Source organism: Hemicordylus capensis, chromosome 1, assembly GCF_027244095.1.
Source record: "Hemicordylus capensis ecotype Gifberg chromosome 1, rHemCap1.1.pri, whole genome shotgun sequence".
Taxonomy (NCBI): domain Eukaryota; kingdom Metazoa; phylum Chordata; class Lepidosauria; order Squamata; family Cordylidae; genus Hemicordylus; species Hemicordylus capensis.
This window is the reverse complement of record NC_069657.1, coordinates 160,669,249-160,693,429: the sequence shown is the minus strand read 5'-3', so window position 1 is coordinate 160,693,429 and position 24,181 is coordinate 160,669,249. Positions and strand designations below refer to the sequence as shown.

Genomic DNA, 24,181 nt, shown 5'->3' with positions numbered 1-24,181 from the left:
TAATTAAGCATACACATTCCAGAGGTGCTATTTAGAGCCTGGGAAGATGAGTTACTACTTCTGATAACCTTACTTCCTGTGAATATCTGGTGCCAAGGATATCTATTTTTGCTTGAGTGAGGGATTTGGCTAATGGACTAGTTGCATACCTATGTTATCTATCTCCTAACAGGTTCTGGCATTTGTTATTTCTGGCCTCTTATCTCACATTCTTGAGAGGGGCCCACATTCCTGGTTTGAACACTTCTCCTGACTGAACAATTTTCTTTATTTCAAGCCTAGTGGCTCTATATTCTGTTAGGGACATGAACCAAACTAACTTTTATACACTTATTTGATACACTTTTATAAGCTTGGATTAAATAATTCCATATCACACTGTGGCTAAAGCGTCTGCCCTCTGTGTAGGTGCCACTCTGCACAGCACACACAGAAGATGCCTGTTGCAATAATGAGGTTCTCCATTCTACTGGCAGCCTGATACATGCTGGGATGCCAGAGTCACTTCTTGGAGGACCCAGCTCCTGGTTTCTTCCCTGGAGCCCATGGCTGCCTTGATAATTTGTGTGGTGAGTTTGCAGACATAAACAAAGGATCTGCTCATCTGTGGGGAACAGGGTAGGAGCTCTTTATCCCCCAAACTCACCCCAGATGATTGTGTGAAGAGGTTCAGTTTGTAGCATGAATCATAGGTAGAGAAGTGGTCAACTGAACAGTCCCCATCAAACTGGGTTTCTTTACAGCAAAAGTAACAGAAGATGCTTCCTTCTCCCATTGTACTTAGAATTGAAACAAAATAGAAGAGTTAAATACCTGCTGATTTGCAGTGCAAAATACTACAGGATCAAATAAATGTTGCCTAACCTGTTTGACAAATATCTCCAGTCCATTACAAATCATTTCTGTAGGTCACTGCAAATAATCGATATTATTTGACACTAGTGAGATGAATCATTTTGTCCATTAACCTGTGAATATGAATTGTTACTTTATTTCTGACTTAGTCATCACCATAAAAGGAAAGAGAGCATCTAATAGGCCAGTTACTGAAAAGAAAGCACATCACAATGTAGAGTGTAACCTTTAAAATTGCTCAGTTCTCTGCAACTGCAGCCAAAATTAGTGTCAATTTTGTTAAATCAAATGTTGTATATGTATATGGCTGTGGGAGCCAGTAGCCTCCTGAAGATTGATGTCGATTCCTGGAAATCAGTCCTGGAGAGAGGGACAGACGTGCATGTGTATGCGTTGTAGCCCTATCCTTTGTTCCTAATAGCCCTATTCAGACTTTTTCTTTTACTTGCTTACAAGTGCTGAAAGTGGTTTGGAAGTCCTGGCACATCATTCACCCCCTCCACCTCACCACTCATGGTTGTGGCAGCATTGATGGCAGAAGGAAAAGCCATAACCATGACGGTGAGGGCTTCCATGATTGGCAGCCTGGATTGCATGCATAAAGAAGCACTTACTATCGCTCTCACAGCATACAGTCTGGGCCAGGACTTCCAACCTGCTTTTATTTATTTGATTTCATTTATTTGATTTATATACCACCTTTCCAAAAATGGCTCTTTTGGCACTTGTGAGCATGTACAAGTTTTTCTTTCTTTCTTTCTTTCTTTCTTTCTTTCTTTCTTTCTTTCTTACGTCCAAATAAGACTTCTGTATGTCTATGTTTATATAGTGCAGATATATTATATGTATCATGCAACTTTCTCTGTACCAACTCATAACTGTTAAGTGAAATTTTAAAAAACCTATGTCTGGGTCACTCACAATCAAAACAGAATCCAAAAGAACCCAGATTAATATAATTACAAATTTGTATTAACTATTATTAAATAACCTTAAAAATAGACAATAATTAAAATGCAATAAAACACTAATACTAATGTGGCAAAAACAATTCAACAAACTCTGTTCACAAATATGAATAAATATCTCAGGAATGCAATAATACACAAAACCTATTTATAAAACACACAACCATTAATATTCTCTTGATACATTCTACAAGGGCTAGCACAAATAAATAAATAGAAGTCCTTCAAGTAAAAGATGTATTCATTGCCACAGTACTAGATCAGCAAACCGTTTCAGCCTATTCAGGCCTTCTTCAGTGGCATCAGTCCACTTATTCACAATATCCTAATGGAAGCTAGTAAAACAACATTGGGGGTGGGGGGGACCAACCCACTTCCTAACCAATATAACCTCTACAGAAAAATGAACTGAAAATATTAGGGATGCTCATGAATCACGATTCAAAAAGCAATTCGCAAACACAGCCCCAGTACCTTTAAAAGGGAGGAGAGCAGATCCATACCTGCTCCACCATCACTTGCTGAAGCTTCCCCCAGCTACCATTGCAAGCAAAAGCAGCACGCACATGGCCTCCATACGATGGTAATTGGGGGGAGCACCACCAAAACAAGAAGCTGCAGCAAGCAATGGAGGAGCAGGTATGGAGCTGCTTTCCTCCTTTTAAAAGATGCCGGGGCTGTGTTGCGAATCGCAATTCATGTACACCCCTAAAAAATATACTGCAAACACCAATCAGCAAATCTTATATCCAAGGAGGAGCTCTTAAATTACAAACTCTATTATATAATTCTCTCAGCCTAATAATTACTCCAACTTTCCACTAAAGTGTGAATCGATATATTACAGCTACAATACATGATCATAAATTCAATTCTCCAACTCTAATAACCAGTTCTATAAGCAAACATATCAGATAAGACTTGTTGAATAACAACTAAGCTAAAATAAACTATGCTACTCACAAACACCCATCAAAAATTCTTCAGTTTCAAGAAAGACTCTCAGTTTGCTCAACTCTTAAAAATTGCTCTATCAACTGGCTGCCACACCAGCCTCCTTTTGGAGTTGACATATAAATAATAATGATATGATCCACTTCCATTGGTTCAAACTCCTAACTCCAGTCTGAAAGAACAGATTCTGCAAATACATTAAATTACAGGAAAATACAAAAGTTCACATAGTGTTGTCACAAAATGGGCTATTCATCAATTTTTAAAAAACAATCATTTCTGGAATGGTTATTTTTGTTATGTAGAGAGCAGTACTAAAGTAACGGTTACCCATTACAGTTCCTTGAGCTTCCCCATTCCTAAAAGGCTCATACAAACAGGAGGGGTCAGGAATGGTGTTAAAAACAAGGGATCCTGCTGCCATTTGCTGTGTTTGTGCAGGACTGAAAACTGTATAACAAATGTTTAACAATGGTTCGTTTACTGTTCTTAAAAAACGGGCCTTTGCAAAGGCTTTCCAACTCCTTATCTCCAAAATGTTTAATAATGATGTGTGGCTTCATATTGTTTCTTGCCATGCGATTTATGATGTTTTCACACATGAAGTTTAAAGTGACCTTTTTGCTTCAGTTGGTTATGTAATGTAAACATAATACCTGCATGGGACAGAATGCTCATGTGCCTTGGAAACCCCTCTTCCTGCCTCTGTTTTCTCTCCCACATGAACAGTTCCTGAGACTCACATATGTAGTGTGTAAAAAGGGTTAAAGGGGGATTTTGGTCTCAGCACATGAAAATGTTCTGGACAGTTAGAGAAGACCTACATCAGTCAGTAGACTATGAGTATGGAAGCATTGACTTATCAACATATGTGTTTCTTTTCTTCTCTTTTTCTCTCCCACCTGTGTAGCATACTCTTTGCAGACATCGAGGGCTTTACCAGTCTGGCTTCCCAATGCACTGCTCAGGAGCTGGTGATGACGCTGAACGAGCTCTTTGCCAGATTTGATAAACTTGCAGCTGTAAGTGGGGCTGGTTTCCCTCCCCCGTCTTCCATTGTACTATAATTGTGACTCTCTTACTCTTTTTTACAAAGGCAGCACACTGTGCTGTTATACTCTTGATTCCCCGCCACCCCCCAAAAAATATTCATTGCCTTAAATGGCAAGCTGTTAACATCCTGAAATAAACATGCATATTTTCTCCCTGTTTTGTAGGAGAATCACTGTTTACGTATAAAAATCCTAGGCGATTGCTATTACTGTGTGTCTGGGTTACCTGAAGCAAGAGCAGACCATGCACACTGCTGTGTTGAAATGGGAATGGATATGATAGAGGCCATCTCGTAAGTACCAAATTTCTGGAGGAAGGGGTGGGGGGCAATGATCAACTCACAAATGCACTGGAGTGCCAAGGTGTGCTTCCAACTAGTGTTACATCTTGCAAATCATCATGTCATAACTATTCCATTATACCAAGCCAAAATCTAGTAGAGATCCAGGATTGGGGTTGAATGGGAGAAGTAAAATTCCTGTGATTGGGTCAAAGCACCTAATACCAGTGCAGTCACCAGGAGTGCAGAACCCATTAAGATGGCAGTCTGGCTCCACTTGTAACAATAGTGGGTATACATGCCATCTCAGCGCTAGCCAAGAGCTAGGTGCTTGCAGTGTTGTGGTCTCCAACTGGTCCTCCTTAATGGATTGCCAGTGATAAGACAACCAGCTATGAAGACTTCCACATAAGGAACTACTGGAGAATATTATTCTTTAAGGGTAATGCGTGTAATTGAGAAGCACTGTGTCTTATAGAGATGCATCTGGTAGAAATTCATTAAGTGCACCTCTAGTTCCTAGGTATGTGATTGACTTCTGATATTAAGTAAGAGGAGCTGCAGCTAGTGGTCCATAGCTCAGGGCCCTTTTGGTTTTCTGCCTCAAAACCTGATGCCAAGGGAGTTACATAGTTACATCGGAGAGCATGGCAGGGCCCTCCTGATATTAGGCTGACCCATTCATTCATGGCTGCAAAATAACTGTGTAATGGCTGTGTAATTAATATATAACGGTTTGAGCCCGGGATACCTGAGGGACCGCCTGCTCCCAAGGGTTGCTGCCCACTCAACGAGGTCATCTGAGGGGGCTCTGCTCTGGGTGCCGACAATGAGAGAGGCTCGGTTGTTGTGCACGTGGGACAGGGCCTTCTCTGTTGCTGCCCCCAGATCTGGAATGCTCTCCCGGTGGCTATTCGCTCCTCGGTCTCCATTGCAGCTTTTAGAAAAAGTGTTAAATCTTGGCTTTTTGCACAGGCATTTATTTGATTCTCTGCTGCTGCTCTTTATAGTCTGTATTGCCTTTATGCTTTTGTTTTAAATTTTTAATCAGATTTGTTTAATATGTTTTATTTATTTATTTTTTCACTTAATATTTTAATTGTCTTTTTTACCATCTTGTGTTTAAATGTTTGCTGTAAACCACCTTGGGATTACTTTAATGAAAGGTGGTATATAAATTTAACAATCAATCAATCAATCAATCAATAATGCCAAGTATGCATATGTATCAGCACCATAGTCCTTTTTATTTCATGTTGCTGTCTGAAGTAGACTCTCCATGTGGTCTAAAAGCATGAGATGTTACTGTAGATAACTGAAGTTGACTCAGTTAAAGATATTGGCCAAAATCTCAATAAGGTCATTAATGCACTGCAGTTTCAATCCCATGATTACAAGAGGCCATAGGTGCACCTAGGAGTTGGGCTCATTGCATCCGTCTGTACTGTCTTGATACCAAGGTAAACAACCTAGTTCTTCACTACCCTTTCCATTCTTTACATTTACACCAGGTAAATTCTGAGGGCTACCAAGTCAAAATGCTGCTCTGTTAATTTTTCACAAACATAAAGAACATCCTAAAAGGTCCAGCAATCATAAAGCTGTCCATTTCAGCATCCTATGATCTTTTATTACCTTATCATGTCTGATAAGCATTATCTGTTCATCAGAGAAGACAGAGGAGGCAAGGAGAACAGAAAGTCTCTCACTCCAGTTTTAGTAAAGAGATAAGGTTGTTAAATCCTTTTCATCCCACACAAATTAGGAGCCGGGTTTTTGAAAGCTGACGGAACCATTTGTAAACAAAAATGGAGTGCACTTCAGCGCCCAGATCTGTGCTTCACTATGAAACATGTTGGAGCTCCATAAAAATGCCACAGAGCCTTGCTTGCAACACTGCTCAGCTGGGGAGGGCTTGGTGTTGCATTCTCTCATGGGAGGAGAGAACAAGGGCACTCTGTGGGCACATTTGCCCCAAATAAAATATAGCAAGACAATTGCTTTCTTTGTTAAGGTGAAAGGAGTTATTCCTTCGCATGTAATATGTTCCCTGATTGACTAAAACCCAGCTTGTATTGTCAAAGATCTGCTGATTCTTTTGCCATGGTGGAGTGGGGAACATGTACCCCCCCACACCATGTACCTCAGGATATGTGTGATTTGGGGATGTTGCACATATAGCCTTATGCATAGTAGCCCCTTTAAAAGTCCAGGGGAATTGGCAGCCAGGTGACTGTAGAGACAGGACTGTAGAGAATAGGGCTTCTTCTCCACAAATGTGCTATTCTCAGTTTACAAGCCTTCTAGGCTCCTTAGTGGTGATAAAAAGAAACAAATCAAGACACTAAATTCTGAAATTAAATTGTCTCTTTTGGGAAAAGTGCACACAGTGGATGTTTGCAGTTCCTGCACTGTAGCTTAAAAGGGGCTCTCTCATTAGAGAGCTGTGTGTTTAGAGCACAAGCAATTTGTTTTCAGGAAGAAAAGATTGGAAGAGAGTTGTGTGGCTGCCTGGGTAGGTGTGGGCATTTGTGTGAAAGCCATCATAAAACAGTGAATGTATGCAGCAGGCTAAATGGCTTTAGGCTTAAAGAAGAAGTGGAAACTCAGTGCAACAGGCTGAACTGAGTGACAGCAGAGTTACAAAGAGCCTTTTCTAGCTCTGGGTAGAGGAAGGAACATATAATTGGTAAGCAATAAGTGGACCATTTCATATACCGGGTTGGCTGTTTATATTTTACTCAGGATTGATTTTTTGTTTCTAACTGTCAGTCTGGATTCAAGAATGCCAAAGTCACGCCACTTTGGCCAGGCCAAAGTTTATTAAGGGTACATTGTATCAAAACAAGCCCAAATATACAGATAACATTGAATTCCACTCCAGCTGGACTTTAGGCTAGGTTCTGGCTAGGGCAGGCCAATTACAGGACCCTGGTCAAGTCTCAAGGGCAGTTTTTATCAAGGAAACAAATGTGTCTGCTGATATAAGCACCACTGAAACAAATGCAGAACATGGGTTTAGATTGCATCTTTGATTAAGGACTGACACACTCAGTAGTCCAACCTAAAGTAACTAGGGCATGGATGGATAACCAAGACCAGATCCATCTTTTCCAGAAAAGGCCACAGCTGACAAGCCAGCTGGTAAAAAAATTCCCCTGTCCAAGTGTCCCATCATCTGCACATCCAGGGAACACACTGGGTCTAGAAGAACCCCAAGCTGCATATGTGATTCTTTAGAGGGAGTATACCCCATCCAGAATTGGTTGTACATACTTTCTGAAATTTCCAGAATCCCCCAACCAACCCCATGTTTTCTGGCTTAAGTTATAGTTCAGAGATAAATGCTCCTGAAATGACCATTCCTTCTACTGCTTCCTTGGGATCAGAAGATGGAAAGAAAGGGAGAGTTGTGTGTCATCAGCATACTCCATGTAACTGGCCCTATCTACCCCCAGCACAGTACTTCCAGTGACTGTTGCTGGTGTGTGTCTTATGTTTCTTTTTAGAATGTGAGCTCTTTGGGGACAGGGAGCCATCTTATTTGTTATTTCTCTTTGTAAACCGCCCTGAGCCATTTTTGGAAGGGCAGTATAGAAATCAAATTATTATTATTATTATTATTATTTCTTGTTTACACAGTCAGACAGGTGTTATTGACTGGTTTGTTTTATCCAGACATCGAGTCCTTCCCAAGGACCTGGGATGCCAGAATTTTATCATCAATACTGTTGGTTATTATAGATATCGTCGCAAAATATAGGCTGTTCCCAGTAAAGCTGCTTTTTGTAATTGGCTGATGGTGATTTCTGTGGCCCCTATAGTGTTGAGGTGCTCTTCAAGGTCTTTTGGGACTGCACCCAGGGCGCCAATGACCACTGGGATTATTTTGGTCTTTTTCTGCCACAGCCTTTCAATTTCAATTTGTAGATCTTTGTATTTGGTGATTTTTTCTATTTCTTTTTCTTCTATTCTGCTATCCCCTGGTATTGCTATGTCGATTATTTTCACTTGTTTTTCTTTCTTCTCGACTACAGTTATATCTGGTATATTGTGTGGCAGATGTTTGTCTGTTTGTAGTCGGAAGTCCCATAATATTTTTACATCTTCATTTTCTTCAACTTTTTCCATTTTATGGTCCCACCAATTCTTGGCTACAGGTAGCTTGTATTATTATTATTATTATTATTATTATTATTATTATTCCCTCCAGCAGTTTCATGCAAATGTTAAAAAGCATGGAAGGCAAGATGGAACCTTGAGGCACTCCTCAAGCCAGGAATACTTTGGCTTTGAAAAATAAGTTTTCTTTTTTGTTATTCATAAGTTGATGCATTGATGGATAGACATGCATGTGGCATTTAGAAAAAAAAGTGGACAGCCTGTTGGAAGCATCTGGGGAGAGACAAAACTCATGGCAGAGCCAGTATTCATTTTCCAGGTATTTATATCTGTCATTCAAATCGTGATGATAAAGTCAGCTCTAATTTGACCTAGGAACTTCCTAGCTCATACTGGGTGGGTTCTCATGACCCATGTGATGCTGCCATACTGGGAACAGCAAGCTTTGCAAGGTGTGTGTGCTCCCAGTGTCCAGAATAAGAATAGCCTGCTGAATCAGGCCCAAGGCTTGATTAGTCCAGCATTCTGTTTCACACAGTGGCCCACCAGCAAGAGATAGCCCATAGGCAAGAGTTGAAGGCATGCCCACTCTCAGCTGTTGCTCCGCTTAGAGACACCATTAGTGGTGTCCTTAGAGAGCCTTGGCAGGGTGTAGGGCCTGGTGCAAATCAGCCAGTGCAGGACCACCTTCCAGTTAATTCTAATGGCAACAGTAAGAACTGAATCCAGCTGGTCACCTTGCTTGCCCTACCCTGCTCCTCTGCAACTGGTGTTTAGAAGCATGCTGCCTCTGAGCTTGGAGATATTCTATAGCCATCAAGACTAGTAGGCATTGATAGACCTGTCCTCCATGAATTTGTCTAAACCCCCTTTAAAGCCATCCAAGCTGGTGGCCATCATTACATCCCATGGCAAAGAATTCCATCAATTAATTATACACTGTGTGAAAAAGTACTTCCTTTTGTTGGTCCCAAATTTCCTGGCAGTCAATTTCATGGGATAACCCCTGGTTCTAGTGTTGTGAGAGAGGAAGAAAAATGTCTCTCTGTCCACTCTCTCCACACCATACATATTTTTATAGAGTCCCTTTAGTCACCTTTTTTTCTAAATTAAAAAGTCCCAGATGTTGTAGCCTTGCCTCATAAGGAAGGTGTTGTAACCCGCTGATCACCTCTTCTGCACCTTTTCCAGATAAGGTCCCTTTTGAGGTCCAGTGATCAGAACTGTACACAGTATTCCAAATGTGGCTGCACCATAGATTTGTACAAGGGCATTATAATATGAGCAGTTTTATTTTCAGCCCCCTTCCTAAAGATCCTGAGTATGGAATTTGCCTTTTTCACAGCTGCAGCACACTTAGTTGACACTTTCAATGAACTTTCCACCACAACTCCAAGATCCCTCTGCTGGTCAGTCAATGACAGCTCAGACCTCATCAGTCTATTGTGAATTTTGCCCCAATCACTTTACTTACATTTAACCACATTTGCCATTTCATTGTCCACACATCCCACTTGGAGTGATACTTTTGGAGCGCCTCATGATCTGTTTTGGATTTTTGGCAGTCAAGTTGGCACCGTCCCACCCCAATATTTAATTGGGATTGGCAACCCTATATAAAATCCTAGATTATTGATCCCAGTTAAATTATGGTTGGTATGGTTCCAACCTGACATTGCCAAAAATTGAAATCCAGAAATCAGAAGAGTTCATAGCTTGTGAATCTCTCAGTTCGGTGGCACTGCACTGGTCATGAAAACCTACCTGGATTTTCAAACCCACCTGGAAAACCCACCTCTTAACTGCTATGCTGCACTAGCTCTAGTACACAACAGTAGATGCTTAAGACAGAAAAATCATCTTGTGTCTGCAAGACTTTGATACAAGTAATGTTATGTTTGTGGGAAAGGACTTGGGAGAGAGCAAATCAATACTAGGGTGTAGAATATATTTTCTGCGCACAATGTAGTCACACTTTGGGATCACTTTAAAATATAGAATCTGGCCCATAATATCAACTCTTTCAATTGAAGAGAACAGTCCTGTTAAATATACAAATGGGTTGTTCTCTGTGCAAAGCAACCATCCTGGGAATGTCTGAGCTGTAGCTGTTCCCCACACCAGCCAAAACATGTCCAGTGGCAGCGATCACAAGCAAACACGTAAGGGTCTTCCAAGACCAACAGTCACATCAGTGGCTTCCTCCCAAATCCCTAGATATAATTTATTTGAAAATTACTATGTGCTTCCAAGTCAATTTTTACCCTAAAAGGCAAGATCCCACAAAGAATCCCAGTGATGATTTTGGGAGCAAATACTGGATGTCCAAGAGCCCATTCGCATTGGGACCTATTAGGAGTAACTAGAGAAGACAGGGTTGTCTGGTCTGCTGCAGCAGCAGCAGCAGCAGCTCAAGATTTCCCGCTGCAGTGAATATTTAACTTATGTATTATGTTTCATCTGTGGAACATTTGATGTCTGGTGCTTTGTAGACAAATGGAGAGCTCTGAAATAATTTCCTTTTTCTCTTTGCAACATGGCTATTATGTTTAATGAGGCTCTTGGAGCTGGCAGGTTATGTCCAGCTTTGGTATGGAAACAAGAGGCCAGTGCTTGCTCTCTACACTCTCCCAACCCATATTTTCCATGAGCTCTGAACTGAAAGCAAATTGACTTCATCTAAGGATACCTCCGTCCAATAAATTGTACTGTTTGTCTAGCCAGCCTGTCACTGTATAGTACAACTTGTCTCCTTTACTTAATTGATTTGCAACATATCAGCAGCACTGTATTTGTGTGTTCACATCATTTCTAGAAAGTAGAGATTCTATGTTACTTGGGTTCAAATCTGTGCTGTCCCTCCCCCCCCCTTGCATCTTTCTTCAGATTAGTGCGGGAGGTGACAGGCGTCAATGTGAACATGCGAGTTGGGATCCATAGTGGGAGAGTTCACTGTGGAGTCTTGGGCCTCCGGAAATGGCAGTTTGATGTTTGGTCAAATGATGTCACTTTAGCCAATCACATGGAAGCAGGCGGCAAAGCTGGGTAAGAGGGCTTCTCTCTTTATGTCACCCTCTGCAGTTGACCTTTCTATTTGGTTTGGGTTTGCTCTACCTTTAATGATATACAGTATCTGAATATAGGAAGTATGAGGAAGTCTTGATCCAGGTATATTATTAACGTCTGAAATCACTCCCATTAAACCAACAGAAAAAGAGGCAGAGACCAGGAAAAGTTGTACAGCATGTCCAGCTGGAAATGCAAAATGCCCTTCCCTTCTTTCTTCCTGGTAATATCTATCTGGAAAATACGTTTTGCAATTTGCCCTGTCTTAATGGACATTTCATTATTGTTTGGCACACCCTGCAGAGCTCTTTTTTCCTTCTCCAGCCATTGCAGATGAGGGAAATGCAAGGCTGTGCAGAGCTAATATAGTCCACACGAAGGAAAGATTGATCCAATTGCACAAACCTTCCATACGACATTTTCACAACTACTGCTTACTAAACAAGATACACTGGAATACAGAGGTGATTTTTGTGGACCAGCCAAAATAAACTATTCTTCCTACTAATAAATGCTAAGTGAAACATAGGATTATGCCTTATGTTCACCTGCAAATATTTTTGACATGAAAGAGGATGTTCAGGGGACAAAATGTTTCCTGAAACAACTACTTCCTCATCATGTTATAAACCTGTGTTCTTCAGTGTAAGGCCCGGGTGCCACTGGTGCCCGCCCCCCCTCCATCAACCCTAAATGTGACTCACGTGAGGCTATTCACACATGCATTAAAAATGGGCTAAGGAAGCCCAGCCTGGTTTTGCACGCATGTGTGAACCGCCGGGATCGGGCCAATCCACAGGGCAATCCACAGTGGCACCACAGGGCAAACCCGCTTACCAAGCCTCCCTTTGAAACAAGGTTAGGAGAGTGAGTGCTCTACTAACTTCATTTCTCAGAATGTGTGTCACATCTGTGGCTGACAGACTGCAGAGAGCTCGGGGAAGGGAGGGGGGAATCCCAATGGTGCACTGTGCCCTTGCGTGGTACATTATGGGCATTCCGAGGACCTGGACAACACATCCCAGCCCCCGGCCCTACCCATTGCCTGGGCCAGCGGGGAATCATCTGTGCACACCGGGAGTGTGCCCAGCAACAGTGGATCAATAGTCTGTGGGGTTTAACCCACCTTCCCCGCAGCCCGCCCTCAAGCCCTTCTCCCTGCACATGAGAAAGGGGGGCTCCTTGACCAATGGTTTATTGGGCCTTTGTGAAGCTTCAGCCAAAGCTGAATACTCTGCACAATCTCCCAGGCACCACGTGGAAACAACCATTCCCACTGTGCAGGACTGCACTTTACTTGGCGCCTGCAGGCTCCTTTAAGAGAAACAGAGCCCTCTTGCGCTTCTGCACTAGCTTGAAAGGCATGCACAGAGTACTGGGAAGTATAGTCCTTCCTATCTGTTCTTTCTAGAGCTCTTAAGAGAGGGCTCTTTCTCTCCCGTCAGTGAAGAAAACCCAATATGGTGAGGAGTTGGAAGTAGCTCTCACATGGAAGGTTTTTTGCCAAAGTGGACCCGCTTGAAAAATAGTGAACATCACTGTTTTAGACTTTTCACAACCAACTTATGGCTGCATGTTTCCTCAGTCTTCTACCATCCACCACCCTCCGCCCCTTACTCCTAGGTTTCTAGTAACATAATTTCTGCGGATGGAGCATGTCATGAATGTAATAACATTGTGATGCCACACAACAGCCAATCAAATTTAGCTCTGTTATTATGATGTTATGATGCCAGTTCAAAGTGAGGCTGTGCTTTATGTCCTTACTTTGAATGTCTGAGCACAATCAGTTGTGATTATGTGATAAAGGTAATTCAGAATGAGGGCAAGAAGCTATTCTACTCTGACTTGATTCTGAATGGGGAAACAGTCTGTTCACAGCCACCTCCTGAAAAAGAGAGTCTTTTCATAGGGTGTGAAAGGATTAATGAAAAACATAGACATACACAGAGACTATTTTAGCTCAGTACTTGTAAAAAAAACCATGCTCATGCTCGCCAGCAAAAGTTAGGCCACGGTTTCTTGTTTTTCACTTCATAAAATGTATATCCTGCTTTGTCTCTCCTATCCAGAAGCCCAAAGAGTGTAACAATCATAAGCTTCCACTGAAATATACATGGAACATGAAAATAGTCCTAAAAACCAGGAGATGACAAACAAACCACTAAAAACACTTCATTAAAATCCCTATATATACTACCTAAAGGTTTGTTTAAAGTGAAGATCTCCTGGATGTTTGAAGGATCAGGCAAAGGCAGATTTCCCTTGGAAGTAGTACAAGTTTTGCAGGGGTGGAGGACATTACTGAGAAGTCCTTGCTCCTCATACATCAGCTAGATGGAACACAGAGCAAGATTCTTAGTTATAAGGCAGGGGTTCCCAACCTGTGGTACTCCAGATGTTACTGAACTTAAACTCCCATCAACCCCTAGGTACAGTGTATTATGGTTGGGAGTGATGGGAGTTATAGTTCAGCAACATCTGGAGTACCACAGGTTGGGAATCCCTGTCAGGGAAGTTGGCAGCAGCAATGAACCATTGACAATTACAGATGGATTGTGGTGGCCCATATTGGTGACTGCTTTTAGTTGCCTACAACTGGAGATATTTTGAGTTAAGACGAACAAGCAAAATATATAGACTTTATTACGGTCATTGAATGTACATATATGCAAAACCAACAGCAAAATAAGCAAAATAACAGTAGTTGACATCCTGACTAATGAAGCACATGTGCTTTGAACCCCTGCAGGCACGCAACATTCGCCCTCTGCACTACTCCCTGGATCGTCTAGCACTTGTGCTGTTGCAGAAGGGAGGTCAGAGTGTTCCTGGTTCTCCAGAACTGCTCTATAAGATCAGAAACAGGTTGCTGAGGGCCAGTGGCATGTTTCCAATTTCACAGAGCAGTTCTGGAGCACAGGGAATACTCTGAACTTGTAGCCTTTCTCAGCAGTAGCATGAGGCTATTCACATGCACAGTGGAAACCGGGCTAAGGGAGCCCAGCTGGGATCCCACTGCGTGTGTGAACCGTCGGCAAACCCGCTTAATTCCCCCGAACCTTAAACGAGGTTAGTGGAGCGAGTGCTCCGCTAGCCCTGTTTTGTGTGCCAGCGCGGCTTTGCACCGTGGAGACTCATGAGGAGACCCCTGACCGGGAGGCTACAACAAATCTTCCGGAATCAGGGGGCTCCCCAATACGCCCTGCTTACTAGCATGGGGCATTCTGGGACTTCTGGGGGCTGGCCAATGCCTGATCCCCACCACCCCAACCAGCTCCGTGACAGCACCACACCCTAACTGCCACAGTCTACATACTAGTTCCTAGTTACAAACTGTTCATTTCTTATTTGATTGTTTAAAAAAACAACACACAATTAACCTTGTGGTTTGGTTGCCTTTTGTCTCCATTCAAGGCGAATCCACATAACCAAAGCTACACTTAACTATCTGAATGGTGACTATGAAGTGGAGCTGGGGTTTGGAGGAGAACGCAATGCTTACCTCAAGGAGCATAGCATAGAGACCTTCCTCATTGTACAGTGCAGCCAAAAAAGGGTAAGAGCCAATCAAATGTTACAGAAGGTTCGGACTACATTAGTTCATGGCAGCATCCTAACCAGGCAGAGTGGAGGAGTCCTTATACAATAAGCTGGTGCATGCCCACATTGCTGTTATTTAGAGGATCAGATGCATTGCTTAAGAATGTAAATTGACTTGCTAAATCACACCAAGGGTCTATTAAGTCTAGCACTCTGTCCCCAAAAGTGATCTTCCTATGTGAGTTCATTACAGTGAAAATGCAAAAACCAAACGTGTGAGGTACAAAGCCAAAGTACCTGTTCTTAAAGTAACAACCTTATGAAGCATTTTTTACAGAACATGGAACCATATACAAGAGAACTATGGGAGCTGAAGTGGCTAGGTAGACGACTGGAGAAGGACTCGACTTGAATTTGACAGATTACAGCGCAGAGCACAGTTGAAGATCTATGCTCTGGCAATACATGCAGCATAGAAGTGATTCTTTGCTGTGCGTATTGTGTCTCCAGGTTCGCATCCAGCGGAATTGTCGAGGGTGGTGAGACAACTTATGCAGGCCCCCTCCACTCCAGCTTTGGAACCATCAATTAGCCACTGTGATGCTTTTAATAATTTTTTTGTGGACAAAATCTCTCATATTCAAGCCAACCTGGATTCCACAGTTGGTACAGAATCTTTAGCAGGGGTATCCAGTAACTCCTCTTGTGTGATTAAATTGGATCAGTTTCAGTTTGTGACTCCTGAGGATGTGAACAAGCTGCTTGGAACTGTGCGTCCTACCACCTGCTCTCTTGACTCTTGTCCAATATGGCTTATATTTTCGAGCAGGGAGATTGTTGGAGAGGGCCTGGTTGAGATCATAAATGCTTATCGGGGGAAGGTAGGATGCCTCCTTGTTTAAAAGAGGCAATTAATAGACCTCTCTTGAAAAAAACTGCACTTGAGCCCTTATTGCTGAGCAGTTATAGGCCTGTTTCCAATCTCCCATGGTTGGCCAAGGTGGTGGCCTGTCAACTCGAAGCAGTTTTGGATGAAGCAGATTATCGAGACCCATTTCAAACTAGTTTTGGGGTGGACTTTGAGGTGGAGACTGCCTTGGTCAGCCTGATGGATGATTTCCAAAGGGGAATTGACAGAGGGAGTGTGTTGGTCCTTTTGGATCTCTCGACAGCTTTCGATACCATCAACCATGGTATCCTTCTGGGTATCCTGAGGGGGCACTGCTTTTCAGTGGTTCCACTCACACCTCTTGGGCAGATTCCAGAAGGTGTTACTTGGAGACTGTTGCTCTACAAAGAGAGGGCTTTTGTATGGTGTCCCTCGGGGCTCCATTCTGTCTCCAGTGCTTTTCAACATCTACATGAAACCGCTGGGAGAGATCATCAAGGGATTTGGTGCAGGGCATTATCAATACTCTGATGACACACAAATTTATTTCTCCATGTCATCTTCATTAGGCAATAGCATAATTTCCCTAAATGCTTGCCTCAAGGTAGTAATGGGCTGGATGAGGGATAACAAATGGAGACTGAATCCAAACAAGATAGAGGTGCTCATTGTAGGAAGCCACAGTTCAGGAAATGGGATAGATCTGCCAGTTCTGGATGGGGTTACACTGCCCTGGAAGGAACAGGTCTGCAGTTCTAGGAGTACTTCTGGACCCAACCCTCTCTCTGATACCTCAGGTGGAGGTGGTGGCCAGGGTAGTGCTTTCTATCAATTTTGGCTGGTTCGCCAACTAATGACGACAAAGAAGAATATTTATATACTGCTTTTCAACCAAAGTTCTCAAAGAGGTTTACATAGAAAAATAAATAATACATAAATAAGATGGCATCCTGTCCCCAAAGGGCTCACCATCTAAAAAGAAACATAAGGTAGATACCAGCAACAGCCACTGGAGGGATGCTGTACGAGGTTGGACAGGGCCAGTTGCTCTCCGTCTGCTTAATATAAGAGAATCATCACTTTAAAAGGTATCTCTTTGCTGAGTTAGCAGGCCCCTTTCCTGGAAGTGAGCGACCTTAAGATAGTGGTGTGCATGCTGGTAACCTCTAGGCTTTACTACTGCAATGCACTCTACGTGGGGCTGCCTTTGTACATAGTCCAGAAACTGGACTGAATGCTACTGCCAGATTGGTCTCTGGGTTGTCCTCAAGAGACCATATTACTCCAGTTTTAAAAGAACTACACTGGCGACCAATAGGTTTCCAGGCAAAATACAAAGTGCTGGTTATTACCTATAAAGTTCTTAATGGCTTGGGCCCAGGGTATTTAAGAGAACATCTTCTTCATTATGAACCTTGCCGCCTATTAAGATCTTAAGGGGAAGGTCAGCTGAGGGTGCCACCAGCTTGTCTTGCAGTGACTCAGAGGTGAGCCTTCTCTGTAGTTGCCCCAGAGCTGTGGAACGCACTTCCTGCTACAATTAGAGCTGCTCCATCCCTGTTGACTTTTAGGAAACAACTAGTTATATGTTCTAAAAAAATTGATTTTAATGTTGTAAACTGACTAGAGACTTTGGTAGTGGGCGGTATACAAATATGCTAAATAAATAAATCAATAAACAAATGAACAAAGTATTCTGGCTTTCTTTTTTGTTTCATCATATCGCTTACATCAGTGACACTGCTGCACCATGGAAATATATCCCAAATCACTTTCTGTGATGCCCTTATTATGTCTGCGAACAGTTCAAACCCGGCATTCCTTCAAACCTAGAGTATCTCTTATGAGGTCCTTTTGCGATCTTCCTCTCCACATAACTCATTCATCACTGCATGGAAGGATGAGCCATGTGAAGAGGAAGATGGCAAGAGAAGCTCATAAGAGATACTCTAGATCTGAAGGAATGCAGGGCTTGCACTGTCTTTTCCCAAGAGGATTAAGGAGGAGTTTACATGTTCCATTCTTTGCAAAGCTCTTTCATTCTTCTTAAATTGTTCTGTAAATGTTTCCCCATATGGTGAGAACACAAATTTTCCAGCCCATGTTTTCTCAGCACAAGTTCCACAGATTTCAGTAGAAATTCCAAGTGTTTATGTTTAGGATTATAGTATTTGGCACTTAACATTTTCATTTGTGATTGTACCATGTGTATATGCATTTGCACAGCCCTTAAGAACAACAATGCTTTCTACATACAAAGTCAGAAAAGTGTAAACACAACCTAAGCAAAGACCATACCAAACTTAGAACGAGAAACTCTCACTTCCTGTCCCTTTTCCCTTCCTCAATGCTGATGTTTTTCTCTTTATCTAATGTTATCACATAGCATGCATCTTTGAATGAAAATGTTATTGTGTTCTATTGAATTATAAACAAGCATCACTCAACTATTTTGCTAAAAAAGGAACATGGACTAGTTCATAGACAGGAATGATAGTGGTGGTCAAGACTTGCCATGTAATCCTTTTAATGGGCTGAAACAGGGATCACCAATCTTTTTTAACAAGTGTATGCCTTGTGTTGCAGATCTTCAGCTCAGTACCCCATAGGGATTTAGAGAGAAATAGGGATGTGGAAATTGATTCGGGTACAAATCGATTTGTACCTGAATCTATCTGATTCAGGTGATATGGAGACAAAAATCACACCTGTGGTCCATTGGCTAGATTTGGGTATAAATCGAATCGCACCTGATTAGATTCAAATCGATTCGAGATTCAGATCCCTCCTATTAATTCGTAGATTCCCAGCTTTCATTTAAAAAAAACAACCCTAAGCTCTAGCCCTTGCAGAAGTAGAGTTATGGAGCAAAATGTGTGGTCACTATTTTTAAAGTGTTTGGATTATTTGGTGTATAATAACTTTCTCTCAATGAATCCCTATGAGGATTCATTACACACCTTCATTTCTTCTATTCATTTTTATTGTCTTTTTGACAGTGTCAACTGTCAACTGTTATGTGCCAACTATACTCCACTCCCACCCACAAGGCAGTGGGGTACTACTTAGTTTATGTTCTAGGATTTTTTCCCCAAGTGTTTATGCTCTTTGGTGTCTAATAACCTTTCCTCATAATGAAGCCCTATGAGGATTCATTACACATCAAAGACTCTAAACACCTCAAAAATCATTAAAATATAATCTGAGTACCCAGTGGCTTGTGGGTGGCCGGGTAGTTGGAACATGAGATGCCACTAATTCCCCACCCCCACTTGCAAAGCAGTGGGGTCTAAATGAACAGAAAAAATGAAGGTGTGTAATGAAGACACAAAAGAATCTAAACACTTCAAAAATACCTAAAAAATAAACTGACTACCCCAGTGTGTGCGTGGTGGTGGTGGTGTAGTTGATACATGGTAGTTGACAGTTGGCACTGTCCAATGATAGTCAAAATGAACAGAAGAAACAAAGGCATATAATGAAACCTCATAGGGTTTCATTATGAGTAAAAGTTATTAGACACCAAATAATCTAAACATTTCAGTATTCCTAAAAATTAAAATGAGTACTCCACTGCCTTGCAGGTGTGTGTCTGTGTGTATAGTTGGCACATGGCAGTTGACAGTTGGCACTGTCCAGTGACAGTCAAAATGAACAGAAGAAATGAAGTCCCTCATAGGGATTCATTATGAGGAAAGGTTATTATACACCAAAAACTTGAAAAAATGATGACTGCACATTTTGCTCCATAACTCCACTTCTACGAGGTCTAAACCTTAGCTTAAAAAAAAAAAGAAAGCTGGGGATCTGAGTTAGGGTTAAGATATGGCAATTTCGAATCCCCATTGTTTCCTATGGTGGAAATGTTCAAAATCAGTAAAAAGTAACAAATTCATTAAGATCATCCAGGTGTCCCACTGCCTTGAAATTTGGGTGGTAGGTGGCACTCATGGGCACCTACCCCCCCCCACAAAAATTTGGTGTCCCCAGGACCTTGTCAAGTGGTTCGAATTGGTCTGAATCTGAATCGAATCAAAGCAAATACAAATTGAATCTCGGGTAATATGGAGGGGGTAGATTTGTATAGGGGTGATTTGTTTTGGGCACAAATTGAATCTAAAAAATCGATTTGTGCACATCCCTAGAGAGAAAGTGTGTGTGTGTGTGTGTGTGTGTGTGTGTGTGTGTGTGTGTGTGTAAACGAAGTGCCCCCCCCGCACACACACACTTAAATGTTTTAGTTATGAGATGTGCTACTCCAGTCATTGGTTTACATCCAGATTAAGTTACTCATGAGTACTTCCATTAAAATTAATAGGACAAGTAAACTTGTCCCATTAATGTCAATGGGCATGTCAACAAGAGTACTCAATGCTACTTTTTCTGAAGCCTGTCAATCAGGCTAAGGGGAGGGATATACTGAGCCTCAGCATGTAACCTGACAATCAGAAGCAAAGGAGTACGGTCATCACTCTCTTCTATTCTACCTTCCCTTTGGCAAGGGAGGCATCAGTGTGAGGAGGCAGGAAGGTTCAGCGTACCCCCTGGTAGCCCTTCAAATATTATTCCCCCTGTTGGGAACCCCTGGGCTAAAACATATTCTCCCAAGACTCCTAAATAGGGAAGATCAGAATTGAATTGATCATAATCTGTATCAGAATTGTGTTTTTCTGGATTTGGGGATAGTAAGTCAGCAATTTTTAGTGTTAAAGAGCAATTACAGTGTGTTGTAGCAAAAACGTTGAGGATGGCCTTTACTCCTGCAGCTCCTAAGAGTTTCATTTAATTGTTTCTGAATTGGTGTCCCAGAAATCCATCCAGCTGAACAAACAGGATGATCATTTAAATGACTTGCATGTGATCCCAATAAAGCATTATAATTTTAATGTGATGTGATGGTCTCTGAGTTTCAGCTCAGTTTAAGTGTGTCAAGTTCATATGGGTTTACTGCTGTGATGTTGCTATTTGAAAATCAAATCAGTCTAGAAAGTACTATGTAGCCTGCTTAGAAAGATGAAGTCTGTATTGCATCTGCCAAAGGCATGGCAAGCAGCTTAGAGGCCACCCTATGCACAAGTACAAAGTGACTTAACAGTCACGCAGCAGAACCAAGAGTTTTGATTGAAAGAGAAAACAAAGGAGAAGAGAAGACAGCCAGAGATAGAAATATGTGTTTATCTTGTATTTTGTTTGTTCATTTTAAATAACTTCTCTGCTCCCCTGTTATTTTTGCAATTTGCAAACCAAAATGGCTTTCAATAGAGCAACAAAGCAATAAAAACAAATACAATTAATGACAACACACAAAGGGGTGTTGCAGCAATGGTGAAAACAACTTTCCAAAACAGCTTTCCAAAAGCGAAGCAATCAGAACCAACAAGGCCAACCAGAACTGGCACATCAGAACATCCCCAAAACCTTGCAGAAGAGCTGTCTTGATGTAGCACCAGAAGAAACATTGAGTGAGACCATGCAGGCTTCCAAAAGAAGGGAATTCCAAAGTGAATTCAAAAGCCAGGCCTACCACTGGAAAGCCCTGCACCAAGTGAATAGTTACCTCATCATCTCTGAAAGCAAAGGCATGTGGTACAGAGTCTTAGATGTAGAAAAGTGTGAGTGGGGAGGCACATAGAGGCAAAAACCATCCTTTAGGTATCCAGATCATGAGCCATTAAAGGACAGCACCTTTAATTGGGCCCAGAAACAAACAAACAAAAAGTAACCCATTGAGATTGAATAAAATGGAAGTAATATGTCAGCTCGGCACAGAAAACATTCTTCAAAATGATACATGTGGATCCCATACGTTCCTATGTCTACATTGCATGCAGTCTATTCCTTCATTGTGGTTATCATGTAGAAAGTGGACACATATATGTTCTTTGTTCCTATTTGAGGAATCTCCTGTGTGCACATCTATAGCAGGCTAACCTTGGTGCATGATTGTGTAGTTGGTAGTCTTGGACACTCCTTTTGGGAGAGAAAAGGTATGGGATGCTTTTAAAAATAAACCAATAAGAAGATGCAGCTTCCACAAGAAAATACAAAATGGACAATCTGAGAGTACCCTCTTTTCCCCATCCATAAGTTCTTTGGCCACTGACAAGTTGATCTTCTAAAGCATTTAGAGTCCTTAGAGAAATCTTTCCCTTTGTAAATAGACTTTCTAAACACAATGACTCTCATAAACATTTCAGCATTGAATTATAAGCTCTCTGAGCCCATCCACACAACCAAGAATTGGAGGATAGGAGGCAGCAATTCCAACTAGTATGTCCAATGAGAACCCACAGGAATCCCTGCAGCAGCTGGCTCAAATGTGGGTAGCCCAGGTTTCTGGAGTAGGACAAAAAGAGGAGCCATCCTACCTCAGTGTTTGCTCGTGTGTCGGCACCTCCCTTTCTCTGCAGCTTCCGGTAGCTGGCCGCCACGTTTGTCATAGAGTACTGCAGCTAGAGTGGCCAAGCAGAGGAGAGCTGTTGGTGCACTGAAGGCTGCCTGTTTGTCTACTGGGAGTGCAGTTCATGCTGGAATACTTTGATCCTTGAAGGACCCAGCTCCCTTTTTCCATAATGGAGACCACAGCTGCAGTGATCCTCTGGGTGGTGAGTTTGCAGACCCAAACAGAGGGTCTGCTTGTCTGTGGATGTCAGGGTAGGAGCTCTTCCCTCCCACAAACCACCACTAGATGATTGTGTGAAAGACCTTTCTGACCGTAATCTGAGAAGTTTTTTAAAACTGATATCTGCCTATCAGTTCCTACAAGTCCAGACAAAAACTGGTTGTGATTTCCATACAGCAGTAGTTTGTATTCTGCTCCTTAGTACATTTATTTGGAAAACAGTTGGCATTAGTGGGACCCACTTCTGAGTCATGGGATGTATCCTAAGATTTCCTATCTGTAGAGAAAGGAGATTCTTCTGGAGAAAGGACTCCTTGCTCTGGAGTAAGACATTATTTTTTCTTTGGGGTAAGAAGCTTTCTCTGGAAGCAGCGAACCTTAGGATAAAAGTCATAATCTTTAAGTATCTAAGACTACAGTTTCTACTGTTCAACTTTTTATATTGGCTAAAATGAGTCAGTATAGAGAAGCATACTGCATTTTTCAAGAGAATTATGACCTTGTATGTCAGCAATTAAAGTTAAGAGAGTTTCTGCAAACAAGTTTTACAATTGACAGTTTGCAAGTGTGCTCTATTTAGGACAAGCAGCTAAGGCCTGCAGAAGCTGCAAAACATTTTCCCATACTGTATTTTGTTGGGAGCTGAAGTATACCTAAATCAGTTCATGACCCAGTATGTGCCAGATTTCAAGAGTTGTTTTTCTGGACTTGCATAGTTTATTATTTCATGTTACCATAGCCTCAGATGTTGGTTTTTGTATGTTTTTGTTTTCTGCACTTTTATCTTGTCTTAGTTACATCCTGTACCAGAATAGCTGATAAACTCAAAGTAAGGGGTTTTTCTTTCTGCCTCTGAACCCCCATTGCTAGCCTACCCCTTTTCCATTCACTATTCAAGCAACCAATCAGCAGTGTTTGAAGCTTAATATATAAATATTAAATGCTTAATAATAAGCTTAATCTTTGAATAGTATTTAGTGAATTGTGCTTGTTCTTGTATTTTATTTATTTACTTATTTATTACATTTCTATACCGCCCCAAACCCGCATCTATTACTTGTTGTACATCGCCCAGAGCCTTTGGATGGGGTGGTATAGAAACTTAAATAAATAAATATACTAAGAAACTGGCAGTTCCCTTATAAGATTGTTCACTATATAAGAATTTCCCCATATAAGTTCACCATATAAGATTTGCATTTATGAAATCAGTGTATCATCTGCTAAGAATAGGGCCTTTACTGAAACAGCTTAGGGCCATTGGAATGACTTTCACTGTACTTCCCTCCTTGCTCTTAGAAAGGGATGTAAGACCCTTTTCAATAGGCCTTCAGATATTGTCTCAATTTCATTAAAATTCTTTGACAGAATCACAGTAAAGCAACTTAGGGTAAGAATATGAAATGCAAAATGGAGAAAATGGAAATCTATCTATCTATCTATCTATCTATCTATCTATATTAATTATACCTCCCAAAACTTGCTTCTCTGGGCAGTTTACAAATAAAATTATTTGAAACAAAATCAATTAAAATTAAAATCATTTAAAAGATTAAAAACATTTAAAACAAGTATTAAAATTATTTAAAACTAACTTAAAATCCTCAATTCTCATCCAGGATTTGGTGAATTTAAGGCAAAGGAAACCAGGGCTTTGGCTTAGTTTGTTTAGTCTGATTTCACGTTAGACTTTTCAGTTTATTTTGTGTATGTTTGGTATATCCCTGATACTGGTCTATTTTTGTTTATCTGCAATGCAGTTAAGCTAAGAAACACTAACTTATGCCAGCCAGGATGTTGTAAAAGACCTTGTAAGTTTTAATTGTGCT

The 24,181-nt window shown here is 41.4% G+C and overlaps 1 protein-coding gene across 3 annotated transcripts in view; it reads left to right on the top strand.

The window, feature by feature from the left end:
- Nucleotides 1-24,181, top strand: part of ADCY5 (adenylate cyclase 5) — a 356,971-nt gene that overhangs the window by 252,266 nt on the left and 80,524 nt on the right. For all 3 annotated transcript variants that reach the window (XM_053244596.1, XM_053244603.1, XM_053244612.1), the window contains exons 4-7: nt 3,688-3,799; nt 3,995-4,122; nt 11,119-11,277; nt 14,716-14,857. In XM_053244596.1, the coding sequence (XP_053100571.1) occupies nt 3,688-3,799; nt 3,995-4,122; nt 11,119-11,277; nt 14,716-14,857 (541 nt within the window). The remainder of the gene's footprint in view (nt 1-3,687; nt 3,800-3,994; nt 4,123-11,118; nt 11,278-14,715; nt 14,858-24,181) is intronic.